Source organism: Protobothrops mucrosquamatus, unplaced genomic scaffold (assembly GCF_001527695.2).
Source record: "Protobothrops mucrosquamatus isolate PMUCROS unplaced genomic scaffold, P.Mucros_1.0 scaffold2649, whole genome shotgun sequence".
Classification (NCBI taxonomy): Eukaryota; Metazoa; Chordata; class Lepidosauria; order Squamata; family Viperidae; genus Protobothrops; species Protobothrops mucrosquamatus.
Genome location: NW_015388700.1, coordinates 25,621 through 43,429, shown reverse-complemented (window position 1 = coordinate 43,429; position 17,809 = coordinate 25,621). Strand labels below are relative to the sequence as shown.

At 54.0% G+C, this 17,809-nt stretch overlaps 2 protein-coding genes across 2 annotated transcripts; one reads left to right on the top strand and one right to left on the bottom strand.

Annotated features, from left to right (window-relative positions):
* On the top strand, positions 1-9,566 carry MCM7 (minichromosome maintenance complex component 7; the record flags this gene model as incomplete). Its single annotated transcript, XM_015825459.2, has 13 exons — positions 1-186; positions 276-403; positions 550-730; positions 826-963; positions 2,572-2,721; positions 2,809-2,920; positions 4,396-4,527; positions 4,728-4,811; positions 5,172-5,565; positions 5,662-5,745; positions 5,890-6,058; positions 9,077-9,186; positions 9,297-9,566. Coding segments are annotated over 13 exons (2,076 nt in total), but the record flags the coding sequence as incomplete, so codon positions are not given.
* Positions 9,567-12,225: 2,659 nt separating this feature from the next.
* Positions 12,226-14,526, bottom strand: COPS6 (COP9 signalosome subunit 6). Its single transcript, XM_015825469.1, has 10 exons — positions 14,460-14,526; positions 14,232-14,357; positions 13,974-14,105; positions 13,816-13,904; positions 13,651-13,713; positions 13,503-13,550; positions 13,188-13,302; positions 12,918-13,010; positions 12,722-12,822; positions 12,226-12,406 (listed from the first exon to the last, which is right to left on the bottom strand). Exons 1-10 carry the CDS (start codon positions 14,509-14,511, stop codon positions 12,266-12,268), a joined length of 960 nt encoding a protein of 319 aa, XP_015680955.1. The 5' UTR covers positions 14,512-14,526; the 3' UTR covers positions 12,226-12,265.
* Positions 14,527-17,809: the final 3,283 nt, after the last annotated feature.

The window sequence follows — 17,809 nt, the reverse complement described above, 5'->3', positions numbered from 1 at the left end:
TCCCGGGCCGGGTCCCCGCAGGAGCGGCTGGCGCACCGCGAGCAGGCGGCCCTCTACGTGGACCTGGACGACGTGGCCGAGGAGGACCCGGCGCTGCTGGACGCCGCCTGCGAGAACGCCAAGCGCTACCAGCGCCTCTTCGCCGACGCCGTCTGGGAGCTCCTGCCGCGCTTCCGCCGCCGCCAGGTCAGCCCCGGGGGAGGGGAGGGGGGGAGGGGAGGGGTCCGGCCTCGACGGCGCTCCCCCCCGCTCAGCCTCTCTGCCTCTTTCCGCAGGTGGCGCCGCGGGACGGGCTGGACGTCTATCTGGAGCACCGGCTGCTGATGGAGGGCCGGGCGCGGGAGGACCCCGGGCAGGCCCGCGACCCGCAGAACCGCTTCCCGGCGGAGCTGCTGCGCCGGTTGTGAGTGGCGGCCGCTTCCCCGGGAGGGGGGGGAGGGGAGGGGCAGGTTGGACGGGGCACTCCCGCAAAGGGGGGGCGTGCGGGGGGGGAGCTTTCTGCCCGGCGCCAGCCACAGCCGCCCCCTGGTGCCGTGCTTGGTCCCGCAGCGAGCTGTACTTCAAGGCGCCCTCGAGCGCCAAGCCTCGGGTGATCCGGGAGGTGAAGGCGGAGGCCATCGGGAAGCTGGTCACGGTCCGGGGCATCGTCACCCGAGTCTCCGAAGTGAAGCCCCGCATGGTGGTGGCCACCTACAGCTGCGACCAGTGCGGTGCGGAGACCTACCAACCGGTGAGTAGGAGGCCTGGCGGGATCCCCGCCCCCCCCCCCCGGGTTCCCTCTGCCTGGCCCCCCTCCTATCTCTTTGCACTTCTCCCCCCCCCCAGATCCAGTCCTCCAGCTTCATGCCTCTGCTGATGTGCCCTAGCCGCGAGTGCCAGACCAACCGAGCTGGCGGCCGCCTCTACCTGCAGAGCAGAGGGTCCAAGTTCATCAAATATCAGGAGCTGAAAATACAGGAGCATGTGAGTTTGGAGAGGTTTGAAAATCTGGTCTGGTGGATTTCTGGGCTGCTCCTGTCTTGGCTTTTCATTTACTGCGATGGCAACGGAAAAGGTAACAGCTGACATCGATGGGAATGTCGTCGTTCTTAGCGTTTGTCTCACTTGATTGCTGAGTCCTTGCACCTTGTTTGCTGCAGTTCATGCATCAAAGCTGTGTATTGCCTGATGCAGTGGAAGTGGGTGTCCCATCAACCAAATTGTTGCAAAGCCTTATGCTGATTAAGTCCGGATGTGAGTGACTGATCTGAGGCGTTCATCTGAGGAGTATCGGGCAAATACTCCTTCTTAGAATTTAACCAGTTGGTTTCTTTAGTTAAAAATCACTGATTTATTTTCCTTTTATCAGTGCATACATACATCCTATTCTCTTATATGGAGCCTTTTGTGCTCCCAGATATCCTGGAATTTCCTAAAATGGTAGTGAAACTAAGGGTGGAAGAGTAGATACTATAGTGAGTTGATCCTGAGCATCTCTGCTCAGGCTGGGTGAAGGTACCTTCTGGGCCTTTTGCTGGGTTGTGCCTCAAGGGCAACTACAGATGGGGACACCAATATCCTTCCTCACCCTTCGCCTTGTTGTCCTCTCGAGCTGTCCCCCACCTGGCAACAGGCCTTTGGGGGGATGGGGTGCTCAGAATCATACATCCTATGCTCAGGTCTCCATATCCACTGGGGTGGTCAACATCTCCCGCCAAAGCCTGTCCTGTTGTCCCACTGGGCCCAAAGGTCTTCTGTGCTCCTGAGGTCCCTGGCATGAGACCCCAAGACAGCAGCAAATGGTTTAATGTAAATTTTGCAACCACCCCTACGAAACATAAATCCACAATTGTTAAGACCCGCCTGTACTCCCCGTCACGTAGAAATCACGGGTTCCACGGGTATCTTTACACAGTGTTACTTTCCAGGGCGCCTCCCGCTGTTAACTCGTGTTCGGTCTTTCTCAAGGTTTACTAGTTGTAGTTTTAGTGTTTGAGATAGTTGTTCGGGTTTTCTCCCGCGTAGAATTAGAAGTGTCTTGGCGACGTTTCGACGAAGTCACATTCTATATTATGTCCAAAGTTCTTTGCCCACATTATCATTGCTTCTTTTACTTGTTCCTCTTCCATTTTTAACACATATTTATAGAGTTTCTTAATTTTTCTTCTGTTTTCAACAGTATCTGGTCAAGTTCTGTCCTTTATAAAGTCCCATTGTTTTAGCATCTTTTTCATATCTCATTTGAATTTGCAACTATGGCCACCGTGATAAATTAATACCTTGTTCTTGTAAACCTTGTCTGTTTTTCAGTTTCCCTTCATTGTCCAAAATATCTTTATAGGTCACAACTTTCTTGTGGTTAATTAAATGTGGGTAAGCCAATGCTTCCATTGTTGAAAGCCATCCAGGTAATTTAATATAGATTTTCACTTTTATTTTTTCCCATAGAAGTGCATTTTTTATAAAATGGTTTTGAAAGTGTCTGTATTTTATTCTTCCTGTACCACAGAAAGGCATGCCATCCAAGTTGTAGGTCATGCCCACTCTAGGGGGGCTTACATTTTTTTGCGGGGTTGCCTTTATTGCTTACAGAGTGACCAGGTGCCAGTGGGGAACTTGCCGCGCTCCATCAGTGTCAGTGTGCAAGGTGAGAACACGCGTCTCGTGCAGCCAGGCGACCACGTCAGCATCACCGGCATCTTCCTTCCTGTGCGGCAGACGGGCTTCCGGCAGCTCTTGCAGGTGGGGAGTTCGGGCAGGGGCGGGGGCAGGGCAGGGCAGGGGGTCCAGGCTCTGAGCGAGCTGAGTGTGTGGCTTGCTGTGCCCCAGGGCCTTCTCTCCGACACGTACCTGGAGGCCCACCACCTAATTTGCATGAGCAAGAGTGAGCAGGAGTTGGGAGAAGCAGAACTCACTGAAGAAGAATTGCGGCTGATTACAGGTAGGGACGTTTCCTTTCTTTCTTCCTGCTCCTCCTGAGAAGAAAATAAGAAAACCTTTTTTTCCCCCCTAAGAAAAGAGGTTGTGTGGCTGTCCCGCCTGTAGTTCAAACTGTACGAAGTGATTTGATGACTGCTTTTTTTTTATACTTGTTAGTTGTGTATTCTTCCTTTTTGGGACTACGCACACACACACTTTTCTGTCACAGTATCAACTAACCTGGTGAGTTTGGTTGGGCTGAGAGAGCCCGACTGGCCCACGGTCACCCCGCTAGCTGCTGTGGCTGATAGTGGACTTGAACCCGGCTCTCCCTGGTCATCGCCTAACAGCCAGCCTGGCCCAATATCCAGCCGTGCTGCAACAGCGCCTGAGGGAACCTTGTTCCTGTTTGACCTGCATTTTGTCTCCTGGACTCCTCTTGTCCGCTTGGCCATACAGGTAGTCCTCGGCTTATGACCACAACTGAGCCCAGAATTTCTCTTGCTAAGAGACACGGCTGTTAAGTGAGTTTTGCCCCATCCGACAAGCTTTTTTGCCACAGTTGTTAAGTGAATCATTGTCATTAAGTTAGCAAAACAGTCGTTAAATGAATCTGGCTTCCCCATTGACTTAGCTGGTCAGAAAGTGGCAACGGGGGATCGCGCGACCCCAGGGATGCTGCCATGGCCGTGTCCCATTTTGCGGTGGCGTTGTAACTTTGAATGGTTGTAAACCGAGCACTACCTGTATGGTGAAAGCCGGACTTTAAAAGTTGCTCAGAGGGCAGGCCGTGCACTTGGTGGCTGGGGGCCTGTCCATTGACCTTGCGTGAGTCGCACTGCTAGAAATAGTCCTGGTCACATCCTGAAGACTTTCGGCCCCTCAGGACCGGGAGCTGTGAGCTTCTGGGGTGTTTGCCTTCCTGGGCTGGACCCCCATTGCTCCTGCTGAGCTGTTTGCAAAGATGTTGAGACTTTGGAAAAACTTCAGAAAAGAGCAACTAAGATGATCAAAGGCCTAGAGACTAAAACATATGAACAGCTGCAGGATTTGGTTTTGGCTAGTCTGGAGAAAAGAAATGGGTGATGTGAGAGCAGTATTCCAGCATTTGAGGTGCTGCCATAACGAAGAGGGCATCAACTTATTCTCCAAAGTACCTGAAGGCAGGACAAGAAGCAACAGGTGGAAACTTATCAAGGAGAGAAGCAACCTAGAACTAAGGAGACATTTCCTGATAGAACAATTAACCAGTGGAACAGTTTGCCTTCAGAAATCGTGGGCTCCCCATCACTGGAGGTCTTCAAGAAGAGACTAGACAGTCACTTGTCTGAGATGGTATAGGTTCTCCTGCTTCAGCAGGGGGCTGGACTAGAAGACCTCCAGGTCCCTTCCAGCTCTATTCTAAGGCCGATCCTCTAGAAGAGGAATAAGCCGTCCGTCTGCTTTCTGCGTCAGTGGCCACGTGCACTGCCACACACGGCCTTCTGCTTCTTGCAGAGGAGGATTTTTATGACAAGCTGGCCGGCTCCATCGCCCCCGAGATCTACGGCCACGAGGACGTGAAAAAGGCCCTGCTGCTGCTGCTGGTGGGCGGCGTAGACCAGAATCCACGGGGCATGAAGATCCGGGGTAGGTTCTGTGCCTGGGAAGTCCATCCTGCTTCACCGCCCTGGGGCCTCTTCCCTCTCCCACCCTTGGTGACCTTTAGCTTCGCCAGCAGTGTTAGCATTCCCAAAAAGTGATGGGGGGAGGGGCATCCCCCCCTTTTTTAACCCGTGATCCTGTCAGGGCTTGGGTTCAAGAGCAGGGTCCCTCTGTTCTACCCCTAGGGAACATCAACATTTGCCTCATGGGGGATCCCGGTGTGGCCAAGTCTCAGCTGCTGTCTTACATCACCCGCCTCGCACCACGCAGTGAGTCTCTCATGAGAAGGGGACCTGATGGCTGATGCCAGGTTTTGCAGAGCTGATCGGCTGGCCGTTGCAGCCCATGGGTGGCTGCCCGCTAGTCACAGGCGGATATCAAGAGCCGCTTAGCTTCTGTCGGGGAGGAAGGGCTGTTCTTGGGGACCGGGGAAATTCTGAAGAAAAATAAACCTGGGTCATCGAGTGCGCTTGTGTATCCGGGATCCAGGTGCCTCCAGTGATCTGCCGGGGCCCTTTGGAAGTCCCTGGGGGAGGAGTGCCTAAAACGAAAGCGACTTCGCCCAGCATCGTTGCTGGAGCAGGAGAGGGAGGCATTGTGGAAATCTCCTCTCTGCCCCATCCCTGCAGGTCAGTATACCACAGGCCGAGGCTCCTCCGGGGTGGGGCTGACCGCTGCTGTTCTCCGTGACCCGCTGACGGGGGAGCTGACCCTGGAAGGCGGAGCCCTGGTGTTGGCCGACCAGGGGGTCTGCTGCATCGACGAGTTTGATAAGATGCTGGAGTCGGACCGCACCTCTATCCACGAAGTGATGGAGCAGCAAACCCTTTCCATCGCCAAGGCAGGCATCCTGACCACGCTGAACGCCCGCTGTGCCATCCTGGCAGCTGCCAACCCTGCCTACGGGCGGTACAACCCCAAACGCAGCTTGGAGCAGAATATCCAGCTGCCTGCAGCGCTGCTCTCTCGCTTCGACTTGCTTTGGCTGATCCAGGACAGGCCTGACCGGGACAACGACCTGCGGTGAGAGAAAGGAGGGAGTTGCTAGCCTCTCTGGCAGCCCTTCTCCCCCCTCCCCCCATCCCTCTGCTTTGCTAAGGAGGGTTGTGTTTTCCACAGTTTGGCCCAGCACATCACTTACGTACACCAGCACAGCCGGCAGCCGCCTTGCCAATTCCAGCCGCTCGACATGGGCCTGATGAGGTGAGCAGGGGGGGGGGGAGCCTTGCTTCCTAGGTGGCCCCAGAGGCTCTTGTGGCCAGATGACTTTGGGGGTGGGGACCGTGATGGTGAACTGCCTGCCTGGCATTCCCCAGGTCAGGTTCGTTCCCCTTGGTCCCTCCACAGGCGATACATCGCCACCTGCAAGCAAAAGCAGCCAGCAGTGCCCGAGGCCCTGGCCGATTACATCACGGCGGCCTACGTGGAGATGCGGAAGGAGGCCCGGGCCAACAAGGACACCACCTACACCTCCGCCCGCACCTTACTGGGGATCCTGCGCCTGGCCACTGCCCTGGTGAGCAAAGTGGGGAGGAAAAGAGGTCGGGGTGTGTGGGAATGATGTGGATAGACCAGGTCTCAGAGAGGCTAAAACGGTGGGGGGGGGCTACAGAAAACAGATTCTGGGGTGGGGGGGAGCTGCACCCTCTGCTGGGAAAAACAGCGATCCCAAGAATCTGATGTGAACTGGATGCAAAGGATCTTTCTCCACCAGAGTACACGATCCGATACTGTGTGCGGATAGTTTGGGCTAAACCCGATAGTGGATTATGGATGTTGTAGTTCAAATATATTTGAGCTTTTCCATAAAGCCTGAAGCCACTTATGTGATTGCTTTGCACCCAAAGGGCCTCCCCCCCCCCCCCCCCCAAAGAGGATTCGCTTCCTTTCACTTCAAGCTTTTGTGGTTGGGCTTGTGTGTACAGGTAATCCCCGAGTTAGGTGATGAGCGCCCCCTAGTGCTTATGAGCAAGTCCTGAAATTATGAAGGTTGCCCCACCACAGCAATCGTTGGCCCTTAAGAGCGACCGCAGTGGCACCGCAACACTCACCCTGGTTATTCCCTCCCTCCCCAGCCCCGCCCTGGGTCTCCCTAGGCACTACTAGGCCTTCAATACTCGCCCTGCAAAGATCGAGATCCTTCGATGTTTTTGGCTGCGTTCGCAGAGAATGGAGCCCTAAAATAACGCAAGATCACGTGAGATCAGTGGGGCAAGATCTCACCCTATTGATCTTGCGTGATCTCATGGTACTTTAGGCCTGTTCTCTGCAACAGAGAATGGGACTAAAGCCGGGGGACGCTTCCTTGCGCCTCCAGAGGCGGCATCGGGACATTGGAGGCCTTTCTAGGCCGCTACCGCCTGGATCTGAGGCCGGGGGACGCTTCTGCACCCCTCCAGCAGCCTGTTTCTGGGTGGCAGCAGTCTGGAAAAGACCTCTGACGCCCGATCCAGGCTCCATCTTTTCCTTCTGGGGGAAGCATGCAGTATCTTAGTGGATTGGGGAGGCTTTGGGGTCCTGTTTTGTCACTAGTCCCCCCATGGCCTTCTCCACCCTGAGATACCTTATGTTCACTTAATGAGCTGCGTGCACCTTAACGAGCATGGGAGCGATAGGAGATTATTCAGGTACGAGATTCACTCCCACGAGTTATGAGTGGAATGGGCAGGCTCCGTTACACTGGTAACTCCAGGACTACCTGTACTTGGGAGTCCCGGCTGCCGCCGTCCCGTAGACTGGATATCAGTGCAGCAAAGGGTGCATGGAGCGTTTTCCTTTCCTGCCTAAATGCTGTTTCAATTTAGCCTTGTATATTTAAACTTATACAGAAGCAACCACGCCTTTTGGCTTCATTGAGTCAGTTCTTTACATTTACAAAATATTTTATCTTTGCTACATCCAGAGAACGTTCCATGAATTGTTTGTGTCCATGGAAGACACGGGTGAAATCAGTGGCTGGCACTCCTCATTCAGCAATCACTGGCTCAGCAACCGGTCGAGACTGCACTGAATGAGGACTGCTTATTGTGGTTGTGGCCGTCGCAGCATTCTCGCTGCCACATGATCACGACTCGGGTGCTTGGCAGCTAGCTTGAAATCACAACGTCGCAATACTCAGCAGTTGTGTCCCTGTGATCTCCATTGCCGGTTTCTGACTAGCAAAGACAAAGGGGAAGCCGGCAGGTCACAAATAGGGATCCCTGATGCCACCCCTAAGGACCGCTTGGGATCTGTCCATCAGTGGCAAGTGGAACTGGCAGCCCTGCCGTCATAGTCAGCACGGTCGTGTGACGTCCCCGCTTTATGACTCGAGCACTGATTGATGGAGATCCTGATCCCCAATTAAAGCCGTTGCTGAGAACTTCCTGTGTTGAGTTCCAAACACAGAGAATGGAAACAGTTACTACTTACCAATGGTTTCTCCCCTTGGCTACTTCCCCAGTGTGACCCACCATAACCCAGTTTGCTCTAATAAGCTTGGCCTCACCTAGATTCCGTCCATTAACATTGATCCTCTGTGTCAACTTGCTTATAATGAGATAGAAATTGCAGGTTCCTAACCATGTTTCAGAACTGTTTATTTTACTTATTTTAATCAAATTTAGATATTACCCATCTACCCTTCAGAGGGGGTCTGGCTTCACAAATAAAAGCCTAAAAAATATAAAAACACAATACGTACCAAGTAAAATGAGCCAAGTAAAATGAATAAAAAGTTAAAAGGCACAGCGGGAGTGCCTTCAGGGTGCGAGCCGCTTCCAAGGCTGCGTGCCCCTCTTCCTGCCCCACCTGAGTTGGCAGAGCCATGTCTTCCTGCTCTTCCCAAAGGGCAGGAGGGTGGGGGCTCACCTCAACTCTGGGGCAAAGGCAGAGAAGGATCTCTCCCCAGACCCTGCCAGTTTGAAATCCTTTCACCGAAGGGGCCCGTGACATGCCTGACTGGTGGGGTGGGTCAATGTGATGGGGCTAAGATGGTTCTTCAGGTAAACTGGCCACCTGCCATGCAGGACTTTGAAGGACATAGCCAACACCTTGATTTGGACCCAGAAGGGGACCAGCATCCAATGCAGTTGACATAGCAAAAGACGCCATTTTTAGGATGCCCCAAATTGATTGCGTGGCCGATTGTGCACCAGCTGTAGCTCGTGGATGCGCCTCAAGGGTAGCGCACGTCGCAGCAGTTCACAGTGAATTGGGGCTTCCCGATCCAGATAGGGGTGTTGAGCCAAGGCCCTCCTACCTGCAACTGCCGTCCGGTGCTCACGTGCAAGGGGACCCTCGGATTACTCACTGAGACACTGGGGTATCCCAAGACTAAAGATGATAAACCCCCAGATACAGAGGGGGCCCCCACCCCCATGACCGCTCTTGCCTCGGCATGGTTCAGCTGCTGTCAGTGTGTTGCAGTACACCTAGCGATGGGCTGAAATGAACTAATCCCATCGTGGGACAATGACCAGAGATTGAGCCATTAGAGCCGTCTTGGAGAAATTGTGCTCCAATCGACAACGTTCCCACTCCTTCCCTTGCTTAGGCCCGGCTGAGGCGTGTGGAGATGGTTGAGAAGGAGGATGTCAATGAAGCAATGCGCCTGATGGAGATGTCTAAAGATTCCCTTTTGGTGGACAGGGGACAGCCCAGTCGGTGAGGAGGGGGGGTGCTTTGCCCTCTAAAATCCCTGGCCATTGCTGGCCATTTGCTGCTTGGGGAAGAGGGGAGACTCAAAGAGAACTCATTTCTTTCGCCTTCCACAGGATGCAGCGTCCCTCCGAATTGATTTTTGCAGCCATCCGAGAACTGGTCCCTCCCGGAGGAGCTCACTCCGTCCAGCTGACGGAGGCTGAGCAGCACTGCGTGTCAAAGGGCTTCACCCCCACCCAGTTCCAGGCTGCTCTCAGCGAATACGAGGAACTCAACATCTGGCAGGTGAACCAGAAAAAGACCCGTCTCACTTTCATTTGATCAGTGGCAGCTGTGGCTCTTCTTAGATTGAAGCAATTATTCTCAATAAACATTTTAATGGGTATTATTTTCAATAAATCAACTGTATTTTGGGGGTATGTTTTTTAAGTGGTAGCCTAGGGAAGAAAGCTGTTGGGTATACTTGGGGTGACAAGGGCTAAACCAGTAACTGCACCGTGTTGTAAATACTGTGTGGAGCCTGAAGTTGGGATCCTGGGAAAAATCCCCGGGGGAGGGTGGGAGAACAAAGAGCAGCGCAAAAAACTGAAACGGACCCGGTGGAGAAATGGCGCACCGAGCGAGGCTTGCTTAGCCCAGCAACAACCGCCAAGGAAATAGGGTTGCTGCAGAAGAGGCTGCAGGGCCTTGATAGTGCATCTCACTGGCCATGCGGTGCAGAGAACATGCCAGACTCTCTTAAGGGAAGGAGCCCGGGTCGCCCAGTGGTTAGAATGCAGTGTTGCAGGCTGACTCTGCCGACTGCCTGGAGTTTGATCCTGACCGGCTCAAGGTTTATTCAGCCTTCCTTCCGGGGTTGGTAAAAAGACCAATTGTTGAGGCCATAGGCTGAATCTGTAAACCCCTTTAAGAGGGCTGTAAAGCGCTATTGCTATAGTACAGCCATGTCAAACACAAGGCCCACGGGCCAGAAGCGGCCCACGAAGTGGTTTCATGTGGCCCGCGAAGCCATCCTGGAAACAGTGAGGGAACAGCCCCCGCAGTCTTGGCCCTGGCCCAGGTCGGCCGGGAGCCAATGAACAATTTTGTGGTGGCCATTTATGCTGAAACACATTCAGTCTTAGGTCCACAAGGCTGTCTGGAAACAGGGAGGAGCCAGGCCCTTCCGTGTTGGCCCCGTCCCCTGGGTGCATGCTGGAGAGGTGCATTTCTTCATTCCTCACAAAGGATACCACCCCAGCTGCGTTTCTTGCCTGTTTTTCTCCCTCATCTATATTTTCCCACCACTCTGTACTTAGGAAGGAAGGTCTGAGGGAAGTCCTGCCTTAGTCCTGCCCTGCTGCCCTTTCACCATGCCCTTGCCCCCTCCTGGCCTATCCTGGGGGTCTCCCATCCTATTGCTAAGGAAGCTTTGGATACAAAGCCGGGTCTCCTCCCATGGAGAGGGAATGGGCGTCCCTCTGATTTTGCCCTCATACCCATCATGAGCAACTTGGCTAAGGAGAGCAAGCACAGCAACAGCAGCCTTGAGGTAATTGTAGCTGTGCACCCCCTTGGGAAGTGGGGCTGGGCTTGGTGTCGCGGGTGCTCAAAGGCCAGGCTGGGCATTTGACCTCTGCTGCCCAGGGCTCCGGGCAGCCTGCACCACCATCCAACTCCCCCCCCCCGCATGGCCTGAGAGGAACAGTGAGGCTCCTCAAGTGGACCAGGCCTTGGCACTTGCCCTGGTCCCACCCCCTTCTGCCAGAGACCCTCAGATCTGTCCCATTCCTGCCCAGGCACCCTTGACGTGAATGATGTAGAGCTGGCCGTGCCCACCCTGGCCACACACACACAGAGGGAAACTGCAATGCTGATGTGGCCCTCAATGAAATTGAGTTTGACACCCCTGCTATAGTAGTACATCTGACACCCACGGAAGTAGATATGGTACCAAATCTAGGCATGCAAGAGTTTATACTTTTTATACATGAGCTTTATAGAGTAAAAAGAACATTTTTTTGCAACAGAAGTAGACAGGTTTCCCTCCCCAAGTCTTTCTGGGGGGAGACTATGCTTTCAAGTTAAATACAGTGAAATTATCGGAATTGGAAAGGGTTCAAAGCCAATCGTCTATGGAGATTCTCTGTCATCCAGGTCACAGTTATCCCAAAGATGCTTTTTCACGAGGCAACTGGACTTTCTTGTCTTTCTTCAAAGATGTTTTGCTTTCATCTAAGAAGCAAGAAGGATGCAAATGACCAGCTGTCTGAAGGAGTATAAATCCTTCCATTCCCCACCATCCAATCAGAGCTGAAGAAGTTTCTTGGATGAGGAGTGAAATGCCTTCAAATAACAAAGTCCAATTGCCTCCTGAAAAAGCATCTCTGGGATTCAAAGCCAATCCTGCCTCAGCGCACATTATCCTTGCCAGGTAACTGTGCAGACTCCACTGAGGGCATCCAATGAAGGGAAAGCACGCATGCGCGCGTGCGCACACACACACACTTGAGCAATTAGTTCCACTCTCGCACGTAGGAAGATTTTTCTAATATTTAATTGGAATCTACTGCAAAGAGAACATAACTTCCACTTTTACACAAGGGCCAGTTTTTAATCCATTGATCATCGCCTCTGAAGCTCTTCCAGCTTCTGATTCCTACTGTTTGGTGGCCTGACTGTAGCCCAGCAGACTATCGCAAATATTTCCTCCAGTTTGGAAGTCACACTAAATTTTATGCAACCTAAACTTGCTTTTTTTACAACCCTTTCATAGTACTGTCTTATTCAGCTTGCTGATGAATTACCCAAAGTTCACAACCACCCCTTAGTACCATTTCCAAACTGCCTCTCATCCTGTTCTTGTTCATTGGTTTCTTCCTCGCTGTTAAACTGCACTGGGCACGTAGATGGGATACAAAACGCGCAAGCCAGAGCATCCTGCTCAAAACTATTCCCGGTTGTGCTTTGGGGGGAGGGGGAGGGGGGACACACTGGGCTTGATGGGCCTTTAACGGGAAGAAATAACCCTGGTGGTCCTGGAGCACTCCTACGCACAACATCTCATTCGGCACAATCGCTTTATTATAGGGAGCACCAAATCTTAGAAGAAGAGTCCTCGCATGCGGCGCCCGATGCTCTGGCGGTCGTAGAGGATGTTGAACTTGTTCACAAACTGGTTCATGGTGTTGCAGGTCTTGGTGATGGTGCCCAGATAGGTCATGAGGCCGACATCATTGCATTGCTGGGCAGGAGACAAAATAGGCGTCAGAAAGCAGGGGGAGGTCAGGGCCTGTGCTGCCCACAGTCCTGAAACCCCTGTGGGGGGGATTTTGGTGCCATCTGCTGTAGGAAAACCTGGGAATCCTTTTTGCCTCCCCTCCTGCTTTCCCCTTGGCTGGCTGCCACAGTTCTGCTTCTCCCCCACGTTCCAGTGTGTGCCTGCCTTGAGCACAGCGTCTTTTCTGTGTGGAGAAGAGCCCCCTCTTCCCCCGCAACAACTCCATGCTGCACTTAGTCTGCTGTAAGGTACAGCTCTTCCCCTCTCCCGAGAACTCACATCATAAAAATCTGTCTTGAATTTGTCAGTGCTCAGTACAGGTAGGCAGTGGCAAAGGGCGTAGGCTTCTCGCAAGATCTCATGGTTGAACGGTACCTCACCTGCACAGAGAGGAAATGCATTGGGAGATCAACACTGCCCTCTCGAGAGCTGGGGCATCAGGTTTGCCCGTTGCATTTCTACAGCTCCGTCTCACCTGCTTCGGAAGCTTTAACATATTCCAAAATAAGTTTGACACGGCTGTGAAGCATCTTTATGGCACTGTGCTGCGCAATGAGGTGCTCGGCGACTATCAAGGAGAAACAAGGAGAAGAAGTCAGAGCTCTGCTCCGAATAGAGGCCTTGAGGCAGGAAAGGTCCAAAGGGATACTACTCGTAAGTTATACCCCTCCCAGCCAAACTCTGTCCATATTCAGCAACAGTGGCGGGGAGCTTATTCCGGCATTCTCAGCACCCTAACCCTCACCTGTGGAGTTTTCCCCACTGCCTGTTGCTGTCATCCGTGCCACATGATCGACTCCGATGCGCTCAGCCTCCTCGGTGGCCAGTGTATAGGTCAGCTCGGCAAATAACATCGTGGCCTTGAAACAAAGAGAATTGAGAAGAGTTCCAGACGACGACAAAAAAGCCCACCTACAGTCAGGCTGCGCAAGAACGCCCTCGGGGTCCCCCAGCTGGAAAGCAGCTCACAATACAGAAGGTGTGAATTGAGGCTTCCCAGAACTCCAGAGTGCCAGGAACACAGAAAGGGACGGGCAGTAGAAGTTGCAGCGAGTATTACCTCTCCATTGATGATGTCAATCACAGACTCAAAGACACTGACAGGCAGCTAAGGGAAGAGAGAGTGCGCACAGCTCACCATCAGGCTTCACTCGGAGAGGCAGCCGCTGAAGGGTTCCAATGGGCAGGACAGAGGAGAAAGTACTCACGTCCGTGTGCTTGGTCATGGGGTTCAGCTTGAGGAAGAGGGGGCTCTCAATGATCTCACAAACCTGTATAGAGAAGGACGCCTCAGGGTCCTGCCCGACATGGAGGGCCAGCGCCCCTCTGCGCCAGGTGTTCCCCCCCCCACGGCCTCTCTCAGAACCGCTCACCTGTTTGTGGACATGGATGTCGGACTGGTCCGGGGGGCCGCCGGTGGTGTACCAGCCCAGGAACTCCAGATCCTTGAACACTTGCTTAACTGAGGGGGAGGGAAATGCAGCTCAGACAGGCCTCCTCCTTCGCCTGCCCACCCACCCGACCGGCTTACACTGCTCCTCCTTGGTGTAGTAGTACTCTTTGTCGATCACCACGTTCTCCTCCACGGCGTGCGACAGCAGCTCGAAGGAGTTCATCACCTCGATGTTGCGGCCCTCCTGGCAGCCGATCAGCGCTCCGATCACTGGAGAAAGCCGGGGCGTCAGGTGGGGGAGCTCCCCCCTCCCCCTTCCCGGCCTCCCCCTCCCCCCCCGGCTTCCCCGCCCCCCCCCGCTCACCTTGGACGGGNTCCCCTCCCCCCCCCGCTCACCTTGGACGGGGCGGCCCTCCTGCGAGCGCATCCGGATCCAGTGGTCGCTGATGTTGAGGATGACCAGCGGGTGCAGCGCCACCGACACGCTGCCCGTCACGCCCGAGGCCATCACCGCCGGCGCCGCTGGGGGGGGGAGGGGGCGAAAGAGGGCGCGCAGTCAGGGGGGGGAGGTCGCCGCGCTCTCCCCCCGCCCCTCCCCCCTCCGGAGCCCGGCCCCCGCCTTACCCGCCGCGTCCACCTCCATGCCAGCCCCGTTGCTGCCGCCGCCGGGAGCCATAGCCGCAGCAGCAGCCGCAGCAGCCGGCGCCGCCATCTTGGCCGCGGAGCTCCCGCCGAGGCTCCGTAGAGAGGCGCGCGCGCGCGCGCAGGCGAGGGGCGGGGCGAGCGGAAGCGGAAGCGGCGAGGGGGATTCGGGCCTCCCCGGGCGGGGCCTCCTCGCTCCCTCCCGCCCCGGATCTCCTTGGCCGCGCGGGGTGAGACGCGTGTCCCGGGAAGAAGCGCCCGCCGTCCCTGACACGTGTACGCGCGCCCCTCGCGCTTTCCCAGCTTGCGCGCATCTGAGGCACGTGACGGGTCTGTGGGGACCTGCGAAAGATTTGGGGATGGGCAAAACGAAACAAAAGGAGCCCCAGACGGAGCGGGCGGCGGAGAAGCCCCGGCGGGGCGGGAAGTGCCGAAGGGGAAGGGGGTTGAAGCCAGACCCAAGTCCCGCAGCCGCTCTTGGTATGTTTTGGTCTCCAGGCCTTGGATCCTCTTAGTTGCTCTTCTCTGGACTTCTTTTTTTTTTCCAGAGTCTCAAACGTCTTTCTTGCGATACGGTGACCAGAATTGGCTGCGGTATTCCAGGTGTGGCCTCACTAAGGGTTTTATAAAGCGGCCGCCGCCCAGGGCCCCCTTCCTCCCCTGGGAGCGAGGCCTGGGAGGCAGGCAGGCCGGCCTGGGGGAAGGGCAGCAGAACCTCCTCACCCTGCAGGAGGAAGTGGGGGCGTTGGGGGGGCGGCTCCTCCTCCCTGGGGGCGCTTTAGCCCTCTGCTCATCACTGTTAAGCGAAGCATCCGCATCATCGCCTGAGGACCCTCCCTCCCCCCACCCCTGCTGTTCCCAGTGGGGTCGTTACATGAACGTGCAGGTCGTTAAGCAGAGCACAGAGTGCCTGGGGAAGGGTTCCCAGGGCCTCCCCCGCCCCATGTGCCACTTCCTGCCCCTGGAGAGCCCCACAGGCCTCCCCACCCCAGCCCTGCGTCACCCTTGGAGCACAGAGCAAGGGCCACGGGGCTCCCTTTTCAGGGGTCAGTCGTAAGTCCCGGTCTGCCTTTAGTCTGCTTTAGTTTGGCCATAAAGGAAAGTGATCAGAAGAGTCTCCGCCGGTGCCTCACGAGGGGAACTGGGAAGGCTGCGCCTGGGCCACAAGCGGCTCGGCCTCTCCGAAGAGCTTCAGACTAATCCCAGGCACAGACTCCAAGACAACCCATCAAACAATGAGGGAAGGGGAAGAAAGAGCAGCTCTCGGACATAAAACCGGAGAGGCAGGAAGCAAACACAGGGCCGAAACTTGGTGGGATTAAATGCATGACTGAAACATACCGCTAGAAGGATTCAAAAGAAACCTGACTGAACAAAAGAGGAGGTGGAGTAGCATTAAATGTAAGAAATCATTACATCTCTACAGAAATCTACAAAGCCAAGGATGAAAGCCTCCTTGAATGCACATGGGTCAGTATAAAAAGAAAAAAGAATGAGATCGCCATGGGTGTGTCTCACCCAGGCCACCCAACCAAGGAAATAGATGGACGTCTTGCTAATCAGGGTTAAGGTATGTAGTAATGGGGGACTTTAACTACCCTGACATCAACTGGGAGACAAACTCTGCACCTAGTGGAAGATCAAACAGATTCCTGACAAATCTAGCAAACAACTTTGTCTCCCAAAAGGTAGAGAAGGGAACTAGAGGGTCAGCTGTATTGGACTTATAATTCTTATTAACAGAGATGAAAAGATGGGGAGAGGGTTGAAGTTGTGGGGAAAGTGACTGTGTCATATTCAGCATAATGCAGGTGCAAGTAATTGAACAAAATCAAACTAGTGTCTTAGACGTCTAACATACTTATAGAGTTTAAGAAGGATTCCATAGATGGCAATCCTAAGGGGGGGGAGACTCAAGATGCTTGGGAAACTGCAAAATCAGATTATAAAAGCCCATATTTAACACAATACCACAGAAAAAAGAGACCTTAGACAAAACCAGCATGGTGGCATAAAGAATTCTTTTATAAACAGAGACAAAAAGGAAAAGTATAAAAAATGGAAAGAAGGACCCAACTAAAACAGAATACCAGCAAATAGCCTGAATCAGAAAGGATGGAGTCAGGAATGCTAAGGCTCACTCAGACTCAGGTCAAGGTACATGCACAGGAAATACAAAGCCTCAAAAAGGAACAGGAAACAACCTCAAAAGCCCCAGAAAGTATAAAAGCTCACCACTCCCAGCAACATGTGGTCAGCTGCTCCAGAGCCTCATGTCTTGTGGTTCTGCTCTTCAATAAACTGCAACCTTCTTTCTAAAGCAGTCTCCATTTTGTTTATTCCCAGCTTGGACTGGACCTTGATGAACATTTTTCTTTCAACACAACCTATTCTCCAAAGCACCTGAAGGCAGGACAAAAAGTAACAGGTAGAGGTTCATTAAAGAACTATCCAACCTAGAACTAAGGAGTCGATGAGAACGGCTTGTCTCCAGAAACTGTGGGTGCCCCATCACTGGAGGGTTTGAAGAAGAGGACCAGAATGGTATAAGCTTGAGCAAGGGATTGGACTGGAAGACCTCCAAGGTCCCCTCCCATCCTGTTATTCCATGTTCCGTGTCATTCTTGGTTTTTAGAGCCAGATAGGAAGCAAGGTGTTCCCTAGAGCAGGGGCAGCAGCGGAGAAGGCTCTCTTCCCAGATTTCACCAGCCAAAATTCTTTAAACAACAGGGTCCACTACTTAACTCTCCTTGTTTGACCAGATGGGGTAGGTCTGTCAGATAGAGATAAGACCCCCAGGTCACTTGGTCCCGTGAAATTAAGGTCTTTAAAGGTAATAACCAACACTTTGAATGGGAATCTGGAAGCGTACCGACCCCAAGGCTGCTTGCATAGCAGAGGAATTCTGTATACAGTTCGCCCTTCTGGGGGCGCCCAAAGCCGCTCCTGCTGCTGCAGGAGGCCGTACGGGTCTGGATGGGGAGGAACAGACTCAGGCTCAACCCTTCCAAGACCGAGTGGCTGTGGCTGCCGGCGCCTCGGCATAGTCAGCTGACTCCATCGCTGTCTATAGGGGGTGAAATTTTGGCCCCCTCAGAGAAGGCACGCAACTTGGGTGTCCTCCTGGATCCACAGCTGACACTGGAAGATCATTTGTCGGCCGTGACCAGGGGGGCGTTTTATCAGGTTCGCCTGATCCACCAGTTGCGTCCTTTTCTGGACCGGGACGCTCTGCGCACGGTCACTCAAGCTCTCGTCACCTCCCGCCTGGACTACTGCAATGCCCTCTACATGGGGCTCCCTTTGAGGAGCACCCGGAGACTTCAACTGGT